The following is a 20,579-nucleotide window of genomic DNA, read 5'->3' as shown; positions in this document are numbered from 1 at the left end:
CTCCATCCAAGATTGTGCTAAACAGTCAAGAGGAGAAGGTTAACACCCACACTACACCTCAAGCAACACATAGCCCTTCTAAACCCGCACCACCAACACCCACATATAGCAACAATAAATCCACATATGCAGAGGCCCTTAACTGTAACCTGCCCAAGCAACAAAGACCTCTGAAGCTGAAACGCAAACAAACACCAATCACAACCAATGTGTCACATAGTTCACAACACCAGTGTGCCACCCAGCAACAGCCCCCAACTCAAGACAATGTACCTAACACTTTAGTCATAGGTGACTCTATAGTCCGGCACACTGATGTCCCTCTCACCAGGTTGAATAAGGAGAAAATTACAGTCAGCTGCCTGTCGGTTGCCAGGATCCGCCACATAACGTATGCTCTCAAGTCACTCCACAACAAGTACAAATATGACTCTGTCATTGTCCATGTTGGAGTGAATGACTTGAGACGTACCTCCCTGGACTACATGAAAAGGGACATGGAAGAGCTCTCGGATCATGTGGCCCAGGCAGGTATGACCCTAGCCCTGAGTAGCATCCTGCCTTCGCCCAGAATGATACCACAATATAAGGATAAAATGATTGACTTCAACAATTGGCTAAGCTTATGGTGTCATTCAAAGGGGATCCAGTATCTGTCTGCCTAGGATGACATGATTGACAGACCACGATGCTTTGCCAGAGATGGTCTGCACCTGTCACCCCTGGGATTCAGGTTACTGGCTAAGGCTCTTGCCACCCCTATAGTGCCTTTTTTAGGCAAACTTCAAAGGACAAAACCACCACTGTAACAGGTACAAGCGTGCAAAATCTGAAGGTAATGCTACTCAATGCTAGAAGTCTAAACCTCAAAATGCACTCTCTCGAGGCACTCCTAAAAATGGAGAACATCGATATCTGTGCAGTAACTGAGACCTGGTTCAAGGCTCCAGAGAGAACCCCTGCAATACCAGGCTACAACTCTTACCACACTTTTTGGCCACCAAACCAGGACCGAAACACTAAAGGTGGAGGAGTGTCAATATTCACCAAGGATATTCACACCACCAGGCTAGTTGGCCAACACAATGTGTCTGAAATTCTCCAAGTGCACCTAACACTAGGTAAGACTGCAATCCAAATTGTAGCTTGCTACAGATCCCCCACCACACCCCAAGATTCTCACTACACCTTTCTAAACATACTGGAAAATATTAAGATAGAACCAAACACCCTAATACTGGGTGATTTTAACTACCCTGCCATTAACTGGGAAAACTACTCATGTCCCAACACCTTTGCACAACGGTTCTTGGAATTCATAAATTCCAACGCCCTGGATCAACGAATCCATAGTTCCACCAGGGGCTCCAATATCCTAGACCTGGTCATTACCAACATGGGAAATCAGTGCTCCATACCTATGGTTACCCCCTCATTAGTCAGGTCTGACCATAAGCTAATCACCCTTAACATCCACATCTCACCCCCCAGTAAGGAAACCACCATAAAAAACTTCTCCAAAGCCAATTTCATGCTACTCAAGTCAGAAGTGACAAACTTCATGACACCCATGCAGACGGGAACTGAAAGTTCAACTGCTGAATCCTACACTAAGGCACTGTACGAGCACATCCACTCATGCATGAATCGTGCCATCCCAAATAGAACCAAAATGCTCTCATCCAAAAAAAGGTAGCCAATCTGGTGGCCCCCTGCCATAAACAAACTTTACAACAAAAGGAAGAAACTTTTGTAGAAAAGACGAAAATCCCAGGATGCAAAAAACTCCCTTACTAGCCTCAGTAAGAAACTGAGATGCCTCATAAAATCCTCCAAAGCTAGTTACGAAAATAAAATTGCCAAAGATTCCAAAGACAACCACAAAGCATTCTATAATTATGTCAAGAATCTAAATGGCAATGCTCAGATCTGCTCTGAGCTAAAACAGAATGGCATTAAATATACTGATCCGAAGGATATTACCAATATCCTGGCAGATCGATTCAGTGCCAACTTCACCCCCCTCTCACCCCCTAAATGGCCCATCTCAATACCGGAAGATTGCCAAATTCCAATAATAACGGCCACACAGGTACAAAACGCATTCTCTAAAGCCAAGAATACAGCATCCATGGGACCAGATGACATCCTGGGCTGTGTACTACATGAACTACAATATGAACTGGCACCTCACCTAAGTGTCATGTTTAATCATAGCCTCACCTCAGGTTTCGTGCCCACTGAGTGGCGCAGAGCTACAGTTATCCCAATCCACAAGGGGGGATCCACCTTGGATCCCGGAAACTACCGTCCCATCAGTCTGACAAGCCTTATCTGGAAGGCCATGGAGCGTATTATCATGGAACTTATAAACAAAGACATTGGCAACCTTCAAACACTGGACCCCACCCAGTTTGGGTTTGTGAAGGGCCGATCTTGTCTCCTGAACCTGATTGACTTCTTTGAATCAGTCTCCAGAGCCATGGACAAGGGTAAGGTGGTCCACACAGCCTATCTAGACCTTGCCAATGCCTTTGACACCATCCCCCACTCTGGAATCATAGATAAACTTACTACGTTGGGCATTGATCCCTATGTCACCCAATGGGTTGCTAAATGGCTTACTGATAGAACCCACACTGTAAAAGTAGCCGACTCCAAATCCAGCTCCAGACAAGTGACAAGTGGAGTATCTCAGGGTTCAGTCCTGGGGCCGCTCTTGTTTGGCATCTACTTCTCTAAAGTACAGGTCAACACTAAGGGACTCTGGCTAACAAAGTTTGCAGATGACTGCAAACTGGGAGCCATTACTGAATCCCCAAATGATGTGTATACTCTACAAAAGGGCCTTACAGAAACAGATGCTTGGTGCCAGAGCCATGGGCTCAAGCTCAATGCCAAGAAATGTATTGTTATCCCCTTTGGGAAAAAACATGTATCCATGAATTACCATATAGGTGGCAGTACACTAAACACAGAAAGTGTCATATGAGACTTAGGGACACAGGTGGACAGTGGTTTCACCTTCGATAACCACATCGCCACAACAGTCAGGAAATCCTTCTATGTGGCACACCTCATCACGAAGGGCTTTTCATCCAGAAAAAAGGAGGTCATTGTCCCGCTGTACTCATCCCTCATTAGACCCATTATATAATACAACGCCCCATTTGGTATGTACCTCTCAAGACATCTGCAACAACTGGAAAGGCCTCAGAAATACCTCACTAAAAGAATCACAGGCCTAAAGCAGATGCCCTACGCTGACCACCTTAAAAAACTCCAGCTATACTCTGTCGCATATCATCTACTCAGAGGAGATCTCTGCTCAACATACAAGGCCATGTCAAACCCAGAGCTGTTGGACATGCTACACTTAAAGAAATCCCAATCCCTCAGAGCTACACGCTCCAGGGATCTAAACCTTGTCATCACAATAAACAAAACATGCTGGAGGGATAGGTTCCTGACCCAGAGACTCCCCAGACTCTGGAATAGATTGCCCATACATGTCAAGCAGAGTGCCTCTTTGGACCTCTTCAAGAGGAACCTTGACGATTGGATGGGAGAAAGGAAATTCACCCCAGGGATCACGTCAGTCGCCCTGCTAGACAGGGGTCCAGGAAAGTAAATAATGTGGGAAGAAATAGCCAGGGAATTGTTATGGCTAGGCTTGTATAGGCCCTAGGGCTGATAGCCTAGTACCAACCTATGAACCTATGAACCCTAATTTCACAAACCTTCCCCGATTTTGTTCATAATTTTGTTCTGTCCTTTGTAAAAAGTTTGATTTACTGGTTAATAATTCAGACTAACAAGATGGTCAATAAATCCAGACATCACAATTTTATATTTATTATCCAAAAAATGTACATTGATGCAAAAGGTGTTATTCTAATAATTTTTAAGTGAATTAGTGTAATATTTAAAATGTGTTCCTGATTTTGAGCCTTTATTCTGCTATTATTTTTGGCATTGTGCAGAATTTTTCAGCAAAGAGATTGAGAGTTATACTATCCGGTGTTCTGCCAGTACTTATAAAACTCCCTGAAAGAGAAAATCATTCCTGAAGATTGTAAGCATCAGCTCTTCTTAAAATCCAAGGTATGCAACGAGATTGGTCACTCTGGGCTGCTGATCTCCCTCTAGTGCTTACCTTGCTCATATTCTTTATCAGCTTTATCCTAACAGGGTCTTACCACAGCCTTGGTCGGGTTAAAGAGCGTAATCAGAAAATACTTTTTTTCTCCTCATTTTTCCCAGTAGCAGCTTTTTGTGGAGCCCCCACAGATTCTAGTATGATTAAGGGGGCCATCTGCAGCCATGGTTAATGTAGGTACTTAAAGCTGGCTATGTTAGTTTTAGTGGAGAAAGTGTCCACCAGCAGGACTTAACTAAGCTATGGGCACTATGTCAGTGGTAAAATGTTTAATGGACTTGTGAAGCCTGTTACTTGATAACATACTGTTACTATAACCAGAGAGATCTTTGAATTTTAAAGGAGACAAGCGTTATTACCCATCTGGTTTATTAAGTATAAGACTGTGGAACTACCTTTACTTGCTTTGACAGACATGTTAAAAATATCAAGATAAGATAACTTGCTGTGGTTGGGGCCCCCAGTGACCTCAGGGTTTGTTGATGCCTAAAGTCAGCTGTGAATGCAACCCAGAATTCAACTGGTCTTTGTCAGTTCTCTCACAGTTCAACATACAATTTTAGCAGATCAGTTCCAACTTCATCATAACTTGGAGTGAGTTATATACACCAAGAAAAACAGGGAAAAATTCTCCCTTACCCCAACAGCAGCACCCTTAATATAACTTATAATAGAGTGTGTGCAGCAATCGTATACCAGGAATCTGGGAGGAGGGCCTTGCTTTCCACTAAAATAAGTTTCAGTTTGAATGCAACTGCCTACTACACAGTAATAAAAATCAGTGACTTTCAACCAGTGGGCAATTTTAATGTCCAATTTTTAATCTGTTTGCCCCAGAGGTCCTTATCTCAATATGAATTTCATAATTCCCCAGCTATATGCATAAACATGCACTTTGTTTACAATGAATCCAAGGGATTACCACTTTTCCCAGATTTTGGCTTGCAGAACAGGTGATCTCCTGGGTTAACCACTGCTTCAGTTGTGGGGTCATCAATGAAGAAGCCTGTTTTATCTTCTAATGGCAGTAACATAACCGGCCAAAAATATGCTGAATAGGGCAAGTCCCAGTGACAAACATTATGAACGCCAATGAATGCTAACATTTCACTTCATTTTTTTCCATACCTACCACATTCTTGTATTGTATAAACCACCCAGTTAATCATCTCATTAATCATAAAGGATCCTACTGCCATAACCTTTAAAATTTATTTCAGACCGTCTTAGATCCACTAGCTTCTCCTTGCCGAAATCAGTTAAGGCCTACTCACACAAATGGAACAGATTATGCCAATGAAAACCTTACATGGGCAAACGTGTGGTGCTGCCAAGCTACATTAATGATCTCAAACTAGCACACTCTTTAGAATTACTTTAATAATATTTATTAAGCAGAGATAAAAAAGAATAAAGGCTTTACAATTACTGGCCAAGTAGTGAGCCCTCTCTTAATGTCACTATTGTAACCCTTCAACCATTAATCCACAGCATATCTAAAACAATTCTAACTTGGTTTGTGATTTACAGTGGAGTTGACTAGTAACAGAAGTTTTATTTGAATTTATATTGTATTTGTTACCACTGTTTTTCACTGTTTGTAGGTAGGAAGGAACTGCTTGTTAACCAGATTTATCTTGATTCATATTTTGTTGTTTTACCTTTAATTTCACTGTTGGTTGTTAGAAAGGCGTAGGTTTTAGACAGGCAAGCTCTAGCCACCCCAAGGGGCCTAGACAGCTATAAGTTTACACAGACTACATAGAGAAAAATCCTGAGCATATCTAAACAATCCTATCTTGGTTTGTGATTTATTTAGCATTACTTGTAAGTGTGACTGCGAGCAATAGTGAGTAAAGGAATCACAACTATTGTCTGGCTTGTAGAACTTGTACTGTCAGAACAACTTTACTGTACTTTATTATGTAATTGTATATTGCTGATTTGATGTTGGTCATAGAAGTTAATTTAAGTTCTCTTTGAATTCTGTGGATACTGATTTTGGGTATTCTTTTCTTTTGCAATATTTTATTCGTTTGAAGCTGAATATGGATTCCTTAAATGAGTATGCAATTAATGATTCACTAATGCACAATATCTTTTACAGTGTAATAAATGCTATGCATATTTACAGGCAACAGCTGTTAACACTGGTGATCTGTGTTCCTCATCTCAAAAGTTGGACGATTTGCTTACCATTGTTAGAAGTAAATCTAGACTTGATGATGATTGCACATGTGCAATTGGTATGGCTTGGAAAACTGTTGTTCCATATATTAATGACTGGACTGATTAATTAAACAATGTTAGGAATAGAATAAATAGAACACATTTAGGAAGTGATGCATCTATTTTCTGCAAAGATCATTCAATCCCTATGAAACAAAATGATGCCCCTGATAACTTTGGAATCCTGGATGCAAGTACTCAGCAATCTGAGGATCCAGTTTGCTTAGAAGGAAACAAATCAAAAAAAAAAAAAAAAAGAAAAGGAAGAAGTTCATAACAAACAAGGAAGAAAAAGAAACTGACTAGACTGTAAAGGAGAGAGAAAACATAGTAAAAAGACACTTCTTTATGTAACACACAGGTTACAGGGAATGATGATATTCTTATACCAAAAAAACATTCAGTCTACAGAAACATGTATTTTTCCAACGGAGAAGGTAGGAAAAAAAAAAGAGGCAAGGGGCAGGTGAAAAGAAAGAAATCAAAACTGAATGGGGAAGGATTGAAGAACATTACTGTAAGAAAAAAGAAGAGAAAGACAAATGCTGACTACATGACTCAAGCTGTGGATTTAAAACACCAGCTGGATGAGAATACACAATGAAAAACAGGATTAATAAGACTAATAATGATAAAGATCTATCCTTCATAACAATTGATAGACCAGATATTACTGTATTAAAAACTGAAGACTCTTCAGAGCTGGCCAGCAAATATATTCTGGTTATTAGAGATTCAATTATTAGAGGAACTAATACTTATATTTGCAGATGATAATGAACATTGAATAGTGTTATGCTTGCAAGGAGCAAGAATAGAAGATATGACACAAGCCTTGGAATCCCTTAATGTATGAAAGTATGGACCTGTTTTTATTCATGTTGGTACAAATGATGTCACCCATAAGGATTCTCTGACTGTTAGTTACTGAACTTGTACAAGTGTTAGGACATAGTTTTCACAAACTACCTACAGAAAGGATAGTCAGACTGCTGTGAATGAAAAGATTTTGGGGTAAATACCTACATGGAAAAAATGTCCTGTTTTAAAAAATGGAAATGTGTAGAGCATCCAAGCCTACTTTTGGGCAGGAAGGTGTGCATTTGTCAAGATCAAGGAAGAGAATCTTTGCAACATATATTTTTGCAGTATTTGACAAACACTGGCCAGGATTTTTGCCAGGGTGAAAATTTAACAGTTAACAGATCACTGTATGCATCTGTCATTGTTGTTAATGCTAGGAGCATTAATAATAAAAGTTTTTTACTGGAAAATTTGCTACATTCCCACAAGACTGATGTTGTTATTGTTTGTGAAACATTGTTAAGAACAATGACTGGAAACCAGTTCTGTCAGGGTATAAATGTTTTTACTGTAACAGACATTCTAACAAACAAATCAGGTAAAGGCGTTATGATGGGGATTAAAGATAGCTATAAGAACTGTGATTATTACATGTTCAGTGATAACACCAATATTATAGACAGTTTAACTGTGACAGTAAAGACAACCCTGTGACATATAACAATTGTTGGAGTGTATCGACCACCAAAGTCAAGTGCAGATGACCTAGAGGAATTCATACATTTCTTGCATGAAACACAGAAGGGAATAATATTAGCTGGGGACTTCAATTTACCAGAAACAGACTGGAATAATATTGATTCAACAACGTCAGTAAGGAAATTATTCACAGCGTATATTCATGAACAACAATTGCTTCAGACTGTAAAAACAAAAAAAAAAAACTACCGGGGTGGAACATACTAGACATTGTTTGTGTTCCCAAAGAAATTACTGTAACTTCAAGTCAAGTTTTACCACCACAGATGTGCAGTGATCGGAGTTATAAAGGTTAATTTGTTGCTAGATACTTCTGCCAAACTGAAATCTAAGCCAATGCACAGAGGGTTAATTACAGATTACATGGAAGCAAAACATTCACTGTGTAAAACTAACTGGAGTGAGGTGTTCAGTGGAAAAACTGCAGATGGAATGTGGAATGTATTGAAAGACAAATTGTTTTGAGTGCCAAAAAATCAAAATAATGTTTAAAATCAGAATCTAGGCATACAACATCAAGGGGATATATTTCCATAAGAACAAGATATCTGGCTAAGGTGAGAGACAAACAAATATAAGAAATGGAAGAGAGGTCGAACTACAACTTTGAAAACTGAAATAAACAAGCTGGACAAACAGATTAAGCATAGGGTGAGACAAGATCAAGAAAAAAATTGAAGAAAATGTATATAAAGATATTGAGCATAATAGGAAACCTTTTTATAGATACACAAGATGTGGAAGGATTAAAGGCATACAAATTGATAAACTGTGTGCAGATTCTAAAATGTATTCTCCGACACAACAGATTATAGATATATTTACAAAATCTTATGCAAAACAGTTTGGCTCCACAAAAGAGGTGATATGTTGTCCAAGTGACATCCAGTTAACTCCTGATACTGGAACCACATTAGATTATATTGAAAAACTGCGCAAACTGGATCCAAACAAAGCACAGGGAGGAGAAGGAATTAGTAGCAATGACCTGAGAACACTTCAGCAAGAACTTACTGTACCATTATATCTATTATTCACTAGGTCTTATAAATATGGGGATATTCCTCAAGCTTGGAGACATGCGCTTATTAAGCCTTTCTTTAAGGAAAAGAGGAGTAGAACAAACCCAGAGAGTCATATAGACCCTTAAATCTACTTTCATGCTGTGAAAAAATAATGGAGAAAGTAATATTGGATAAGTCAACATCAGAACTGGATAGGTAGGGACTTGAAACCATATATCAGCACACATATGTTGAAAAAACCTGTAACAAGATGTTCTATAACAATATAATATCGGCTATGAATGAAAAACTGTGCTGTGATGTAATTTATATAGATTTAACTTCAGCATTTGACAGGGCTATACACAAAACACTGATCAATAAATTAATACAACTAGGTATCGATGTACTCTTGATAAGATGGATAGCTGCATGGCTTACAAATAGGACAGGGCACGTATCATACAGCAACTGGACAGGTGAAATCCTTAGTTACAGTCAGGGTAGTACCCCACAGGACTCTGTCCTAGGCCCTTAGTTGTTTAGAGAGTGTATCTTTCAAACCTAACATTTTCATCTGAGGTGCTCCACAATCTATATGCAGATGACCTGAAATTGGGTAAACTGATTGCATGTGTCACAGATAAGGCATGTCTGCAAAATAACTTCACTAAACTAACCATTTGGGCACAGGAGAATAACATGCTGATAAATACATCAAAAGCTAAGCATATGAGATTTGGGAGACAAACATTGAAAGGTGAATATTTAATACAGCACAAAGTGATTGAAATTGTAGACTCATTTAAGGACCTGGGTATATGAGTAGATTCAGCTATGAGTTTTTCTAATCATGTCAGCCAATTGGTTAATGATAGTTATAGGAACTACAAGTTGTATAAAAAGTTTTATAAAGTCTAAGAAATTGAAAATAATGAAGTCATTGTTTGTTAGTTACATTAAACCCAAACTTGAGTATGGAATAACAATATGGAAACCAAGCATGAGTAAACTGGAAAGAGTACATAGGAAATATACCAAGGGCATCCATGGATGTGAAATTTTAAGTTATTATGAAAGACTAAAATGTCTAACCTTGTACAGTGTCTTTCACAGATATCCAAGAGGTGATCTTATTCAGGTAAATAGGACACTTCCTGCTACCTCTGGGAATGTTTAGGGTTATCAAAAAAATACTAGAGAATCAGACACCCTATGTAGAAGATTCTATAGAATGACAACTGTACTAATTGGTTCTCTGACAGAGTAGCCAAAGCATGGACCAGACTATCTAATTACATTAAATCAAGTACTAGTTTAGATATTTTTAAGAACAGCCTGGACATGTTTTATGAGAACAAGTGTTTTGGTATATTGGCAAGCTAGAAGGGCATTAATGCCCTTGCTTGAAATATTTGTATGCATGTATGTTTTAATGTTATTATTAAAATTAGAGCAGTAATTATGCAATTTCACCACCATTCATAAAGCATGTATGCATGTTCTTGCAACATTTGGAGGAATCTCTCCAACCCCTTTTCTGCTTCCTTCTGTTATCAATTTTACAGCTCTCCATCAGTTCTATCCCTGTGAACCCCCCCCCCCCATAGCTACCCAGATTTCCTGTTCAACTCCAGACATAAAGAGCATTAAGAAAAGGTTTGTCTACCATTTAACACACTATATCAGCACACAGGCAAACACTTTTCCAATTCTATAGGATAACATGCTTCCAAGGTTGAATTTCCATGCAGCTCTGGAAAACCATAAGTATCCTTTACTCTTCAAACTTAGTTCTGTTTCCATTTCCTGACCTGTCCTCATGACTGACCTCATCATCATTTCTCCTATACACTTCACAGCTCCTCCTTACAGCTCCTCCTTACTTAATTTTTAGCCATGCTCCCTCTTCCCTTTTTAAACTTTCTTTTCCTTGTAGGGGATGCTTATTCTCCAGCTCATCCCTTTCTTAATGCACCCCATGAAACCATTTCCTCATTTCTAGTGCATTCTTTTTTCACAGTTATCTACATTCCCTCTCACCAAGTTACCCAGCAGGCTGAACTACCAACCTGTACTCCCAAACAAAATTACTAGCTTCTTTTCCATCCCTTTCCTAAGATTGTGGCCTACACTATGGCACAGACACTAATGCCAAGAGTTCCTTATGCATTTTATCTCACAGTAATGAGGCCTGGTTTAAAGCTAATATTTTCTGTTATTAGATATTTACTTCCTTCAAAAAAACAGCATCCACCGGAATGGTCTAGCATCTCCCACTTGTGCTGGAAGAAAGTTTTTCCCAGTCAGTTTACTACTCGAAACCAAGATCTGTCTTACTGTGGCACTTGGTTCTTCTCCAGCCTTTAATTTCAGTTCTAATCAACAATGACCTTTAACACACACAAATACTGTCTTCACACAGGAATCTCATACTGTATCCATCTACAAGCAGCCTCTATTTACCTCCTTCAAGCAGTAGGCCAGAATTTCCTTCAGTCCTTAATCCTCCTCCTCAAATTTCTCCACTGCACAGTTTATCCTTCATTGGACATTGCACTTTTCTGACTTATGTAAATGTATGCCCATGTGAATATTATGGACAACTTAAATGTACACATTTTGGTGATTCAGAATGGCAGACATTTATTGCTCTGCAAGCCAACAGTGGAACATACTATATAATTAAAATCAAAAATTCTTTATCTTAGGAACACAGGAACATAGAAATTATACTTGGCAAGTGATCACAGGGACCCTAACAGGCCTAGACATAGACACCTTTAAGTAGACACACTTAAATGTTCTTGCACCCTGTATGAGTATTTAGTAATGTCCACCTCCCAATTCAAGCAGGGCCTTATACTATAATCCTGGTGTAAATTTGTGCCCACCCATCTTCAAGGCTACCCTTAAAGACAGATAAAATTGTCTTTGCTTGACCTGTAGTGGTAACTTACTGCATGGGTTGGCGATCCCCCAACAAGTCTTGTTTATTAGTTGGCATAGATTTAGGCTCCTAGTTCAGGTGCTTGCAGACCCACTGGCTTTATGAAAACACAGGAGTTCAAGTAGGATTGGGTCTTTCACGGCTTGAAAAGTGAGACAAAGGTTACCTCAGAGCAGTTGGTAAGCTACAGAATATAAGAGTAGTGCTAATTTATCAGGATGGTTGGATGGATTTAAGCCGATTGGGTCTTTCACGGCTTGAAAAGTGAGACAAAGGTTACCTCAGAGCAGTTGGTAAGCTACAGAATATAAGAGTAGTGCTAACTTATCAGGATGGTTGGATGGATTTAAGCCCTTTAAATCTGGAGTATTAAAAACACTGTGGCCTTTCCAGTTGAGCAATATGCTTGATTTTACATACCAGAGGAGGCACTGCACTCAGTGATGAGTTTGATAAGTAAAGAGTACCCGTTTAGATCTTAATTATATTCCCTTGGAAATAACTATGAAAGACGGAAGGATGTTCTGACAAAGGCGCTAACTTTTTGATCAAATGAGACAGAGAGAGAGAGAGAGAGAGAGAGAGAGAGAGAGAGGGGGGAGAGAGATAGTTGTTCACATAAGTATTCAGGTCTCTTATAACCATATATGTTAGAAGAAGAGTACCATTTATATCATATGAAGTGGGAACAGCTTTTTTACCAAATGCCACTAAGCTACAATTTTTTGTATTTAGTTTGAATCGTTTTCAGTACACCAGGTATGTACATATTCCAACCATTATGGGAGACACTTAGTATCAGTGGATGCGCAGTTAACAATGCCTAGCTTGCAATCATCAGTAAACTTGGTCAACCACACTTTAAGGATATCAGATTGGGATGTTTGCAAAATAAAGGCAAAGCAGGCAAGGGTCCAAAACTGATATCTGTAGTACCCTACCAGTTGCAATTTTATATTCAGAAGGGTAGCAGCAACTTTCACTACCTGGAATTTGTTGGATAGCCATTTTGCAGTCCAGTAGACAACACGGAGGGCTACATTAAGTTTATTTAACTTTTCAGAAATACAAACATGGGGGAATATGGTCAAAACGCCTTGCCCAGGTCAAGATAAGCAATTTGCGCAGAATGGCTGCTGTCCACTGCCTCTGTAACTTTTTAAAGAAGTTTACTAGGAGACAGGACCCTGATCCAAACTGAGTAAAATCTAGATCAGTTACGTTGCTTATAAGCAAATGAGTTCCGCTATGATAAGTTCCACAATACTGCTTAAAAGGCTGGTGGGCCTTAATTACCTGGATCTGCAGAGGGACCACCATTGTGTAGAGGAATCATACTGGCTGTTCTCCAGACAGAGACAAGCCCTGTTGATAGTTTGAGGTCAATCAGTTTAAGTAGAGACTTGAGAGTGCATTCTTGGCACTGATAAACATACAGCCTGGTTTGCTATCTGGTCCCATACAAACATTATTTTTTAGCCTTTGACAAGGGGTTGCTGTGAAGTATGTGTATATAAGCTCTCTGACTCAGAGTGGCACAACATCCCTCACATGGGCTAAACAGAACAGAGTTCCTCTACATAAAATAATTAGAAATGTTACTACATCACTAGTTCTTGTTCTTCCCATGTAATAAGTGATGTAAGCAATTAAAAAGGTGAAATCAAATGGCAGACTACATAATAATTATTAATAATAACAATACAACAATGTCTCTAAAACATGGAAACAGAAGCCTGACACTGTATACTGTACACTACACACCTCTCAACTGTCCTTAATTTTGACTCTCCGTTCCTCTTAATTCCTTCTAAAACTGGTGACTTTTGGAGAAAATGTGGCAAATTACATATTTAATATTACCTTTTACTTCTCTTACTTTAGAAAAATGTATATTAATTCACACTCTCTTATTCTGTCAGTGTCTCGAGTTAGTAGTAGTAATATTTTAAAAGTGTCCCTTTATTTTCTGCATTTGTCCCTGATTCTATTAAGATTTGTCACTGACTGTTTGACAGCTATGACACTGCATACTATCCACATTTAATCAGTGTAACCTTTAGCATTTGAAAAGCACACTAGACAACATTTTCGTGATGCCCAATACTTTCCCAGCATATAAGCGTAACTGTGTTAGATGAAGTCGAAGGACAGCAGCATCTGATTATCACACTTTAACGTTTTCCAGGGCGAAGTAAACTCACAAAATGTGTAAACTCTGCACATCTTCACGTAAAAATGAGACAATAAGCCGATCTGAAGAAACTATGATGTTCCATTAACAAATCTTATGTCGATTTTAATGCAACTTCCCTTACGATTAAGTTTTAAAGGACAACCTGATGACAGGAGGTTCCCAAAATAAGACTATAACAGACAGCACAGATAAGGAAGTAAGTCATCCTGGGCCCAAAGCAGTCAGATCCGCCCCCTAAAAGTACCATACTCCCAAATTCACAGGAAGTGTTTACATTGCCATAATTTGTTCAAAATGAATAAAGTTAACATATGTTAAAATATATTCACCTTGAATTCATTTCCAGTAAGATCTATTCCTCTGATGAAGGGCAACACACCGGTGGCAGCCATAATTCTTCCCAAAGCTGGGCCCTCCCAAGCTTCCGAGTCAGACGTCTATTTATGGGCGTGTTACTGAAGTACCCACGCTTCTTTCCGTCTCAGCTGTTCGATCGTTGAAACAGCACAGCCAACCATGAGTGTGCCTTGCAGTTTCATCTTATTCTTCAGTTTGCCAGAGTCAGACTGTGGCCCTTCCTATCCCCAAGACAGTCCAATTTTAACCATTTCAGGGCAGCTGGATATCTGTCTCCCCTTAGCTGGAGGCACAAGAATGAGACTGTCTCTACTTAGCGGTGAGCGAGGACAGTAAAATAATAATAGTGAAGTAGCGGTGATCCACATAACCCCCCCACAGAGTGCTATTAATACTAAATATCACTTCGACACAATTCTATTCGAGTTTTCGTTACTAATCAGGAAATGGTATTACGAATGGTAATATTTATGAACTACGAAAGAAACAAAACTGCTATACATATAAAGTCTTCACTGCAAAGCAGAAGCAACAGCCTGCTACAACAACATCAAGTATTGGGAGTCCTTTATTGTGCTGTTTTATTCACATGTGTTATTGGAGTAAATCAGGGAAGTATTACTTAGATATGCAGAAGAAAGAGCCACAATGTTACATTACAACTGACAGTCAAAGGCCTCAGAGCAAGCCCTGTGATTTAGGAAACATTTTGAGTGAGAGGCATTATAGAACCTAGGTGCCTAGGGCACCGGTCTAGTAGGGGCGCTTTTCCAGTATTTATTTGGTATAGGTAGACCAGGATGGGGGCACCGGGTGGTGTGGTGGGGGGCGCCATGGAGCCTTTTTGCCTAGGGCACCAGTTATTTATTTATTTGAAGTTTGTTTGCCAGGATGGTCGCCCTTGACCTAAGGCCGCTCTATTAGAACAGCATTAAACACTGTAAAACCTGATATGTACTACAGACTACATCCATACCTCTCAACGGTCCAGATTTTCACCTTATATTTTTAGGGTTGCCACCTTTTCAAATGGCCAAAGTGGGACATTTTCAGGACAAACATCGGATTTTACAGGCCGACACATACCCACGGTCAGTACAAAGGATAGAACTTAACTTTTTTGCCTAAATAAAAGCTTATGCTTGTAGCATTTTAGTTGCTTATTCTGTTTCTTATAACATTTAGGTATTTCAGATACAGAATAACTGTTTTATGCAACTATTACATAAAATATAGGAAATATTTTTTTCCTAAAATCTCAAGAAATTTGCCATTTTTTTTTAATTTTTTGTCAGGACACAACTGCTCAAAGAGGGTCTGTCCCTCGCAAAGTGGGACAGGTGGTAACCCTATATTTTTGGCCCTTTCCTCATAATTTGTGATTTTCTGGCAAATCACTAAGGATTGTAGTCACTACACATAACAGACATTTGCGTTTCAGACTGCTTATCCGTCGGAAAATGCGTGTTAATGTAAAACATGTTATTCTAGCAGATTTCTAAATTTATGACAGTAATAATTAAAATCTTGTCTCTATTTTGAGCCATTATCCCACCACTATTTTTGACTCTGTCCACATTTCTTGTGCTAATAAATATGATGATATTGATAATACTTTCGCTTCACGCCCTTTATACTTAGACAGTTTTTGATTATTATTAAATACTAACACGACTAATGTGAAGCTCCATTGGCTGTACAGGCAGCCTATGACAACCCCCTTGCAAGCTGCCATTTAAAGTTCTAAGTGGGAATGATTTTATTGGTCAGATGTTTTCTACCTTAGCCTGCAAATGTCTAAGTAACAAATTTTCATTGGTTAATAGCAATGTCATTTTATAGTCTTTCGGAGGTTGGCTGAGTGCTTTAGAGAGGTGTACGTATAACCTATAGTACGTCTGTTTTTGTTGAGAATTTTGGCTTCTGAGCAGAAGGGAAAGTAGTTCCAAAGGCTTTAGAGGATATAATGGTCTGTCCTAACAAACTGTAAAGGTAAGAATAAACTTTTTAGTTTGCCGACGCTTAGGAGCAAGCTGGAGGAAACCAGCAGTGGTATGAAAGGGTGTCCTAACAAAAGTTATGTTTGTTAAGGTTGTGTGTTCGTGTTAGAAGGTGGCGGGGTGCAAATGTGTCTTCAGGGACAGCTAAAAAGGTAGCAAGTTAACTTGATAGTTTCCATGTAAGAGGGACTTGTCTTCCCTACACGAAATGTGACTGTATGCGTTCGATTACTGTATTGACATTCATACTGATGTGAGGCATAAGTGTGAGCCTAGAGTTTGGGATTGAAGACGTTGTGGTTGCATTTGAGTAGCGATGGCTTAGAAATGTGGTGGAATCCGAATTTGTTGCAGTTTTTAAACAGAATTATTTCGTAAAAGGTCTGTCTAACGCAAATGTACTTGTTTCTCTTAGCATTCAGCTGTAGTCTACTCTGTTAATATTTGTCCCCCCCCCCCCTCTCCGGTCTTTTTAGGAGAGCAGATATTAGATGCTTGATATTTGTGGACTTTGAATAAAAAGTTAAACAGTAGTCGTACTTCATTTGTTCTCGTAGTATACAAATCGTTTTTTGCTTAACTTATTGCTCATTTCACACTATTCACGCCCACGAGCCTTCGGTGAGTGGAGCCCTAGACAAGAAGTTCCGTGATACAGACCCGCTGTTGGGGGGGGGGGGGGTCTAGAAGTAAGAGCAGCATTTTGGATGTAGATTCTTAAAAAGAATAACCATACAGAGCATTTCATTTCTAAAGCTGCAGAAGGTATTCTAAGAATTAAGTCAGCATAACAATGGAGAAATGAGATTTTGCCAATAGGAATGACTGCAAGTAGGTGTACAGATTATAGGCTAGATGGGCCTGGAATTTCCAGGAGAGAAGTGGCAAAGAAGCCAAGGACAGTAACAAGCGAGGGAAAAGTAATGGAGTGGAAAGATGCTAGGCAGACGTTTGCACTGCAAGTTAAAGATTTCCTTCCTTACCAGGAATTGATATCAAGAGTATAGGGAAAGAGAAAAGGGTAGTAGAGCCCTAAATGAAAGACAAGCTCTAGTAGAGGTTGTAGTAGAGTCTAGAACAGAAGCTTTGGGGGGTGGATAATTTAGGCTTAAAAAAATTGCACAGTAACTATAAGAATCGGTCAGAGGAGGTTAGAAAAGCCTGGGAAGAGACTGGAAAAGTGCTTTACAGAGGAACAATGAAAGGATGTGTATTGAGGTGTAGGAGCTCTATGGTGGAGGTGTGATGGGGGAGGAGAGGTATAACTGAACTTTTATTTTTGGTAATGTTTTGTTGAAAGGTTATAAAACTACACCTCCAGATTGGTGGCACAGCACGAAGCATCAGAGACTATCCATGTGCAACTAACTGTGGGTAAAACTGCCTTCCAGTTTATAGCCTGCTACAGACCACCCTCCCAAACCCAGGAACTCCTCTGCCTTCCTGAGAACACTGGAAAATATGAAGGTCTCTCCAAACACCATTATATTGGGTGACTTCAACTACCCAAACATAGACTGGGAGCATTACTCTAGCTCCAACACCCTAGCCCAAAGGCTCCTAGAATTTATAAACTCGAATGCTATGGAACAACTTGTTACCACTCCCACAAGAGGGGAAAACATACTGGACCTGATCATCACCAACATGGGGACTCTATGCTCCAGACCAGAAGTGTATCCCTCACTGATAAGATCAGACCATAAACTAATCTCACTGGATATTCACATCCCGACCCCACCCCCTGCCCAGAAAACCACAGTGAAAAACTTCTCTAAAGCAAATTTCACACTCCTCAAAACAGAGGTGGAATCCTTCAAAGCCCCCGGGCCTGTGGAAAATACGGCCCAGACCGCAGAATCCTTTATAAACGCATTATATGAACACCTTCAGGAATGCATGGATCATGCAATCCCAAATAAAACCAAGACCCAATCCTCCAAAGGCAGACGTCCTGTCTGGTGGACCCCAGCCATATACAAACTATACAATAGAAGGAGGAAGCTACTACATGATAGAGCAAAATCCCAAAAAGGGAGGGCATCTCTGATCAGTATTAGCAAAAAACTACGGGCACTCATGAAATGGTCTAAGGCCAGCTTCGACAGAAAAATTGCACAGGACACTAAGGATAATCACAAGGCTTTCTTTAGTAATGTTAGGCACCTGGGTGGGAATTCCCAGATATGCTCAGAATTAGTCCAAAATGACAAAAAAATACACCGAACCCACAGACATTGCCAACATCTAGCTGATAGGTTCAGTGCAAACCCCCCCCCCCACCAAAAGGCAAATGTCTATCCCAGCAGAGTGCTGCCCCCCTGAAATCTCAGATGCTCAGGTAAGAGCCGCCCTCTCCAGAACAAAAAACACAGCATCAATGGGACCAGATGGTGTCCAGGGCTGCATCCTACATGAACTCCAAGAAGAGCTGAACCCAAACATAAAACTACTGTTCAATCTCAGCCTTACTACAGGATATGTACCCAAAGAGTGGCGTACAGCAATGGTGGTCCCTCTCCACAAAGGTGGTGCCTCAATGGATCCTGGAAACTATCGCCCCATAAACCTGACTAGCTTGGTCTGCAAAGCTATGGAAAGAATCATCATGGACCTTATAAATAAAGATATCTGGGACCTACCAGACACTGGATCCTACTCTGTTCGGCTTTAAGGGCAGATCCTGCCTCTTAAACCTGGTCGATTTCTTTGAAAACAGTCACCAAGGCCATTGATGAAGGGAAGGTGGTCCACACAGCCTACCTGGACCTCGCAAAAGCCTTCGATACAATACCCCACTCGGGCATTATAGATAAGCTCACCAGCTTAAATATAAACCCCTATGTCACTAGATGGGTTGCAAACTGGCTCAAGGACAGAACCCACATGGTTAGAATTGCTGGAGCCATGTCAGACTCCAAACCAGTTACAGGTGGCATCCCACAAGGCTCAGTCCTGGGACCTCTCTTGCTCGGTATATATTTCTCAGAGGTACAGGCCAACACGGAAGGACTGTGGCTGACCAAGTTCGCAGATGACTGCAAACTGGGCACCATAATTGACTCTCCAGCCGACACAAGCATCCTCCAAAAGGGCCTCCTAGAAACAGACAACTGGTGCTAGAGCCATGGCCTCAAGCTAAATGCCAAAAAGTGTATAGTCATCCCCTTTGGCAAAAACAAAGTGCCCACAAATTACCACATAAGTGGTAATCCAGTAAGTACGAAAGAAGTAATTAGGGACTTGGGCACCCAAGTTGATAGCAATCTCTCATTTGACAACACGTGGCCAAAGTGGGGTTAGAAAAAACATTTTATATAGCCCACCTAATCGTGAAGGGATTCATATCTAGATCAGGGGAGGTCATCGTGCCTCTTTACTCATCCCTCATCAGGCCCATAATTGAGTACAGTGCTCCTTTTGGGATGTACCTTACCAGACACCTGCAGCAACTGGAAAGACCCCAAAAGTACCTCACCAAGAGGATCAAAGGGCTCAAACAGATGCCATATGCTGCCTGGTTAAAGAAACTCCAGCTCTACTCAGTAGCATACCGCCTGCTCTGAGGCGATTTGTGCCTGATGTATAAAGCCATGTCCAACCTGGAATTAATGGACATGCTGCACCTCAGAAAATCCAAATCCCATCGAGCTACGCGCTCGAGAGACTTGAACCTCAGCACTGAAATAAATAGGACATGCTGGCGGGACAGATTCATAACCCAGAGGTTCCCTTCACTCTGGAATAAAATCCCAGTCCAGGTTAGGCAGAGTCCCTCATTGACTCCTCAAGAGGAATCTTGATGAGTGGATGGGGGATCGTAGGTTTACCCTGGGTATCACTTCTGTGTCACTGTTAGACAGGGGCACAGTATACTAACCTCAAGAATGGGCATAGCAAAATTAATTTAAAATGGGTGGCGAAAGCCAAACACACTCTGGCTAGGCTTATAAATGCCCTAGGGCAGGTAGCCTAGTATGAACCTACACTACAGAGGACTCTGTCAGTATTGTGGGATCAAATTGTTGAAACTAAGGAAAATATTCTTTTTGAGCTGGGACACTGGATGCTGTTGGCTGCTAAATGAGCAGTTACTAAAAAAAAAATCGAAATCTAAGTC

At 40.2% G+C, this 20,579-nt stretch overlaps 1 protein-coding gene across 1 annotated transcript in view; it reads right to left on the bottom strand.

The window, feature by feature from the left end:
- Positions 1-14,581, bottom strand: part of FLII (FLII actin remodeling protein) — a 945,835-nt gene extending 931,254 nt beyond the window's left edge. Inside the window, exon 1 of the mRNA XM_044089594.1 lies at positions 14,432-14,581. Within this exon, the coding sequence (XP_043945529.1) occupies positions 14,432-14,494 (63 nt within the window). The 5' untranslated portion in view covers positions 14,495-14,581. The remainder of the gene's footprint in view (positions 1-14,431) is intronic.
- Positions 14,582-20,579: the final 5,998 nt, after the last annotated feature.

The sequence above is a fragment of the Protopterus annectens genome, chromosome 12.part0, assembly GCF_019279795.1.
Source record: "Protopterus annectens isolate FY-2018-M chromosome 12.part0, PAN1.0, whole genome shotgun sequence".
Taxonomy (NCBI): domain Eukaryota; kingdom Metazoa; phylum Chordata; order Ceratodontiformes; family Protopteridae; genus Protopterus; species Protopterus annectens.
This window is presented reverse-complemented; position numbering and strand designations above follow the sequence as displayed.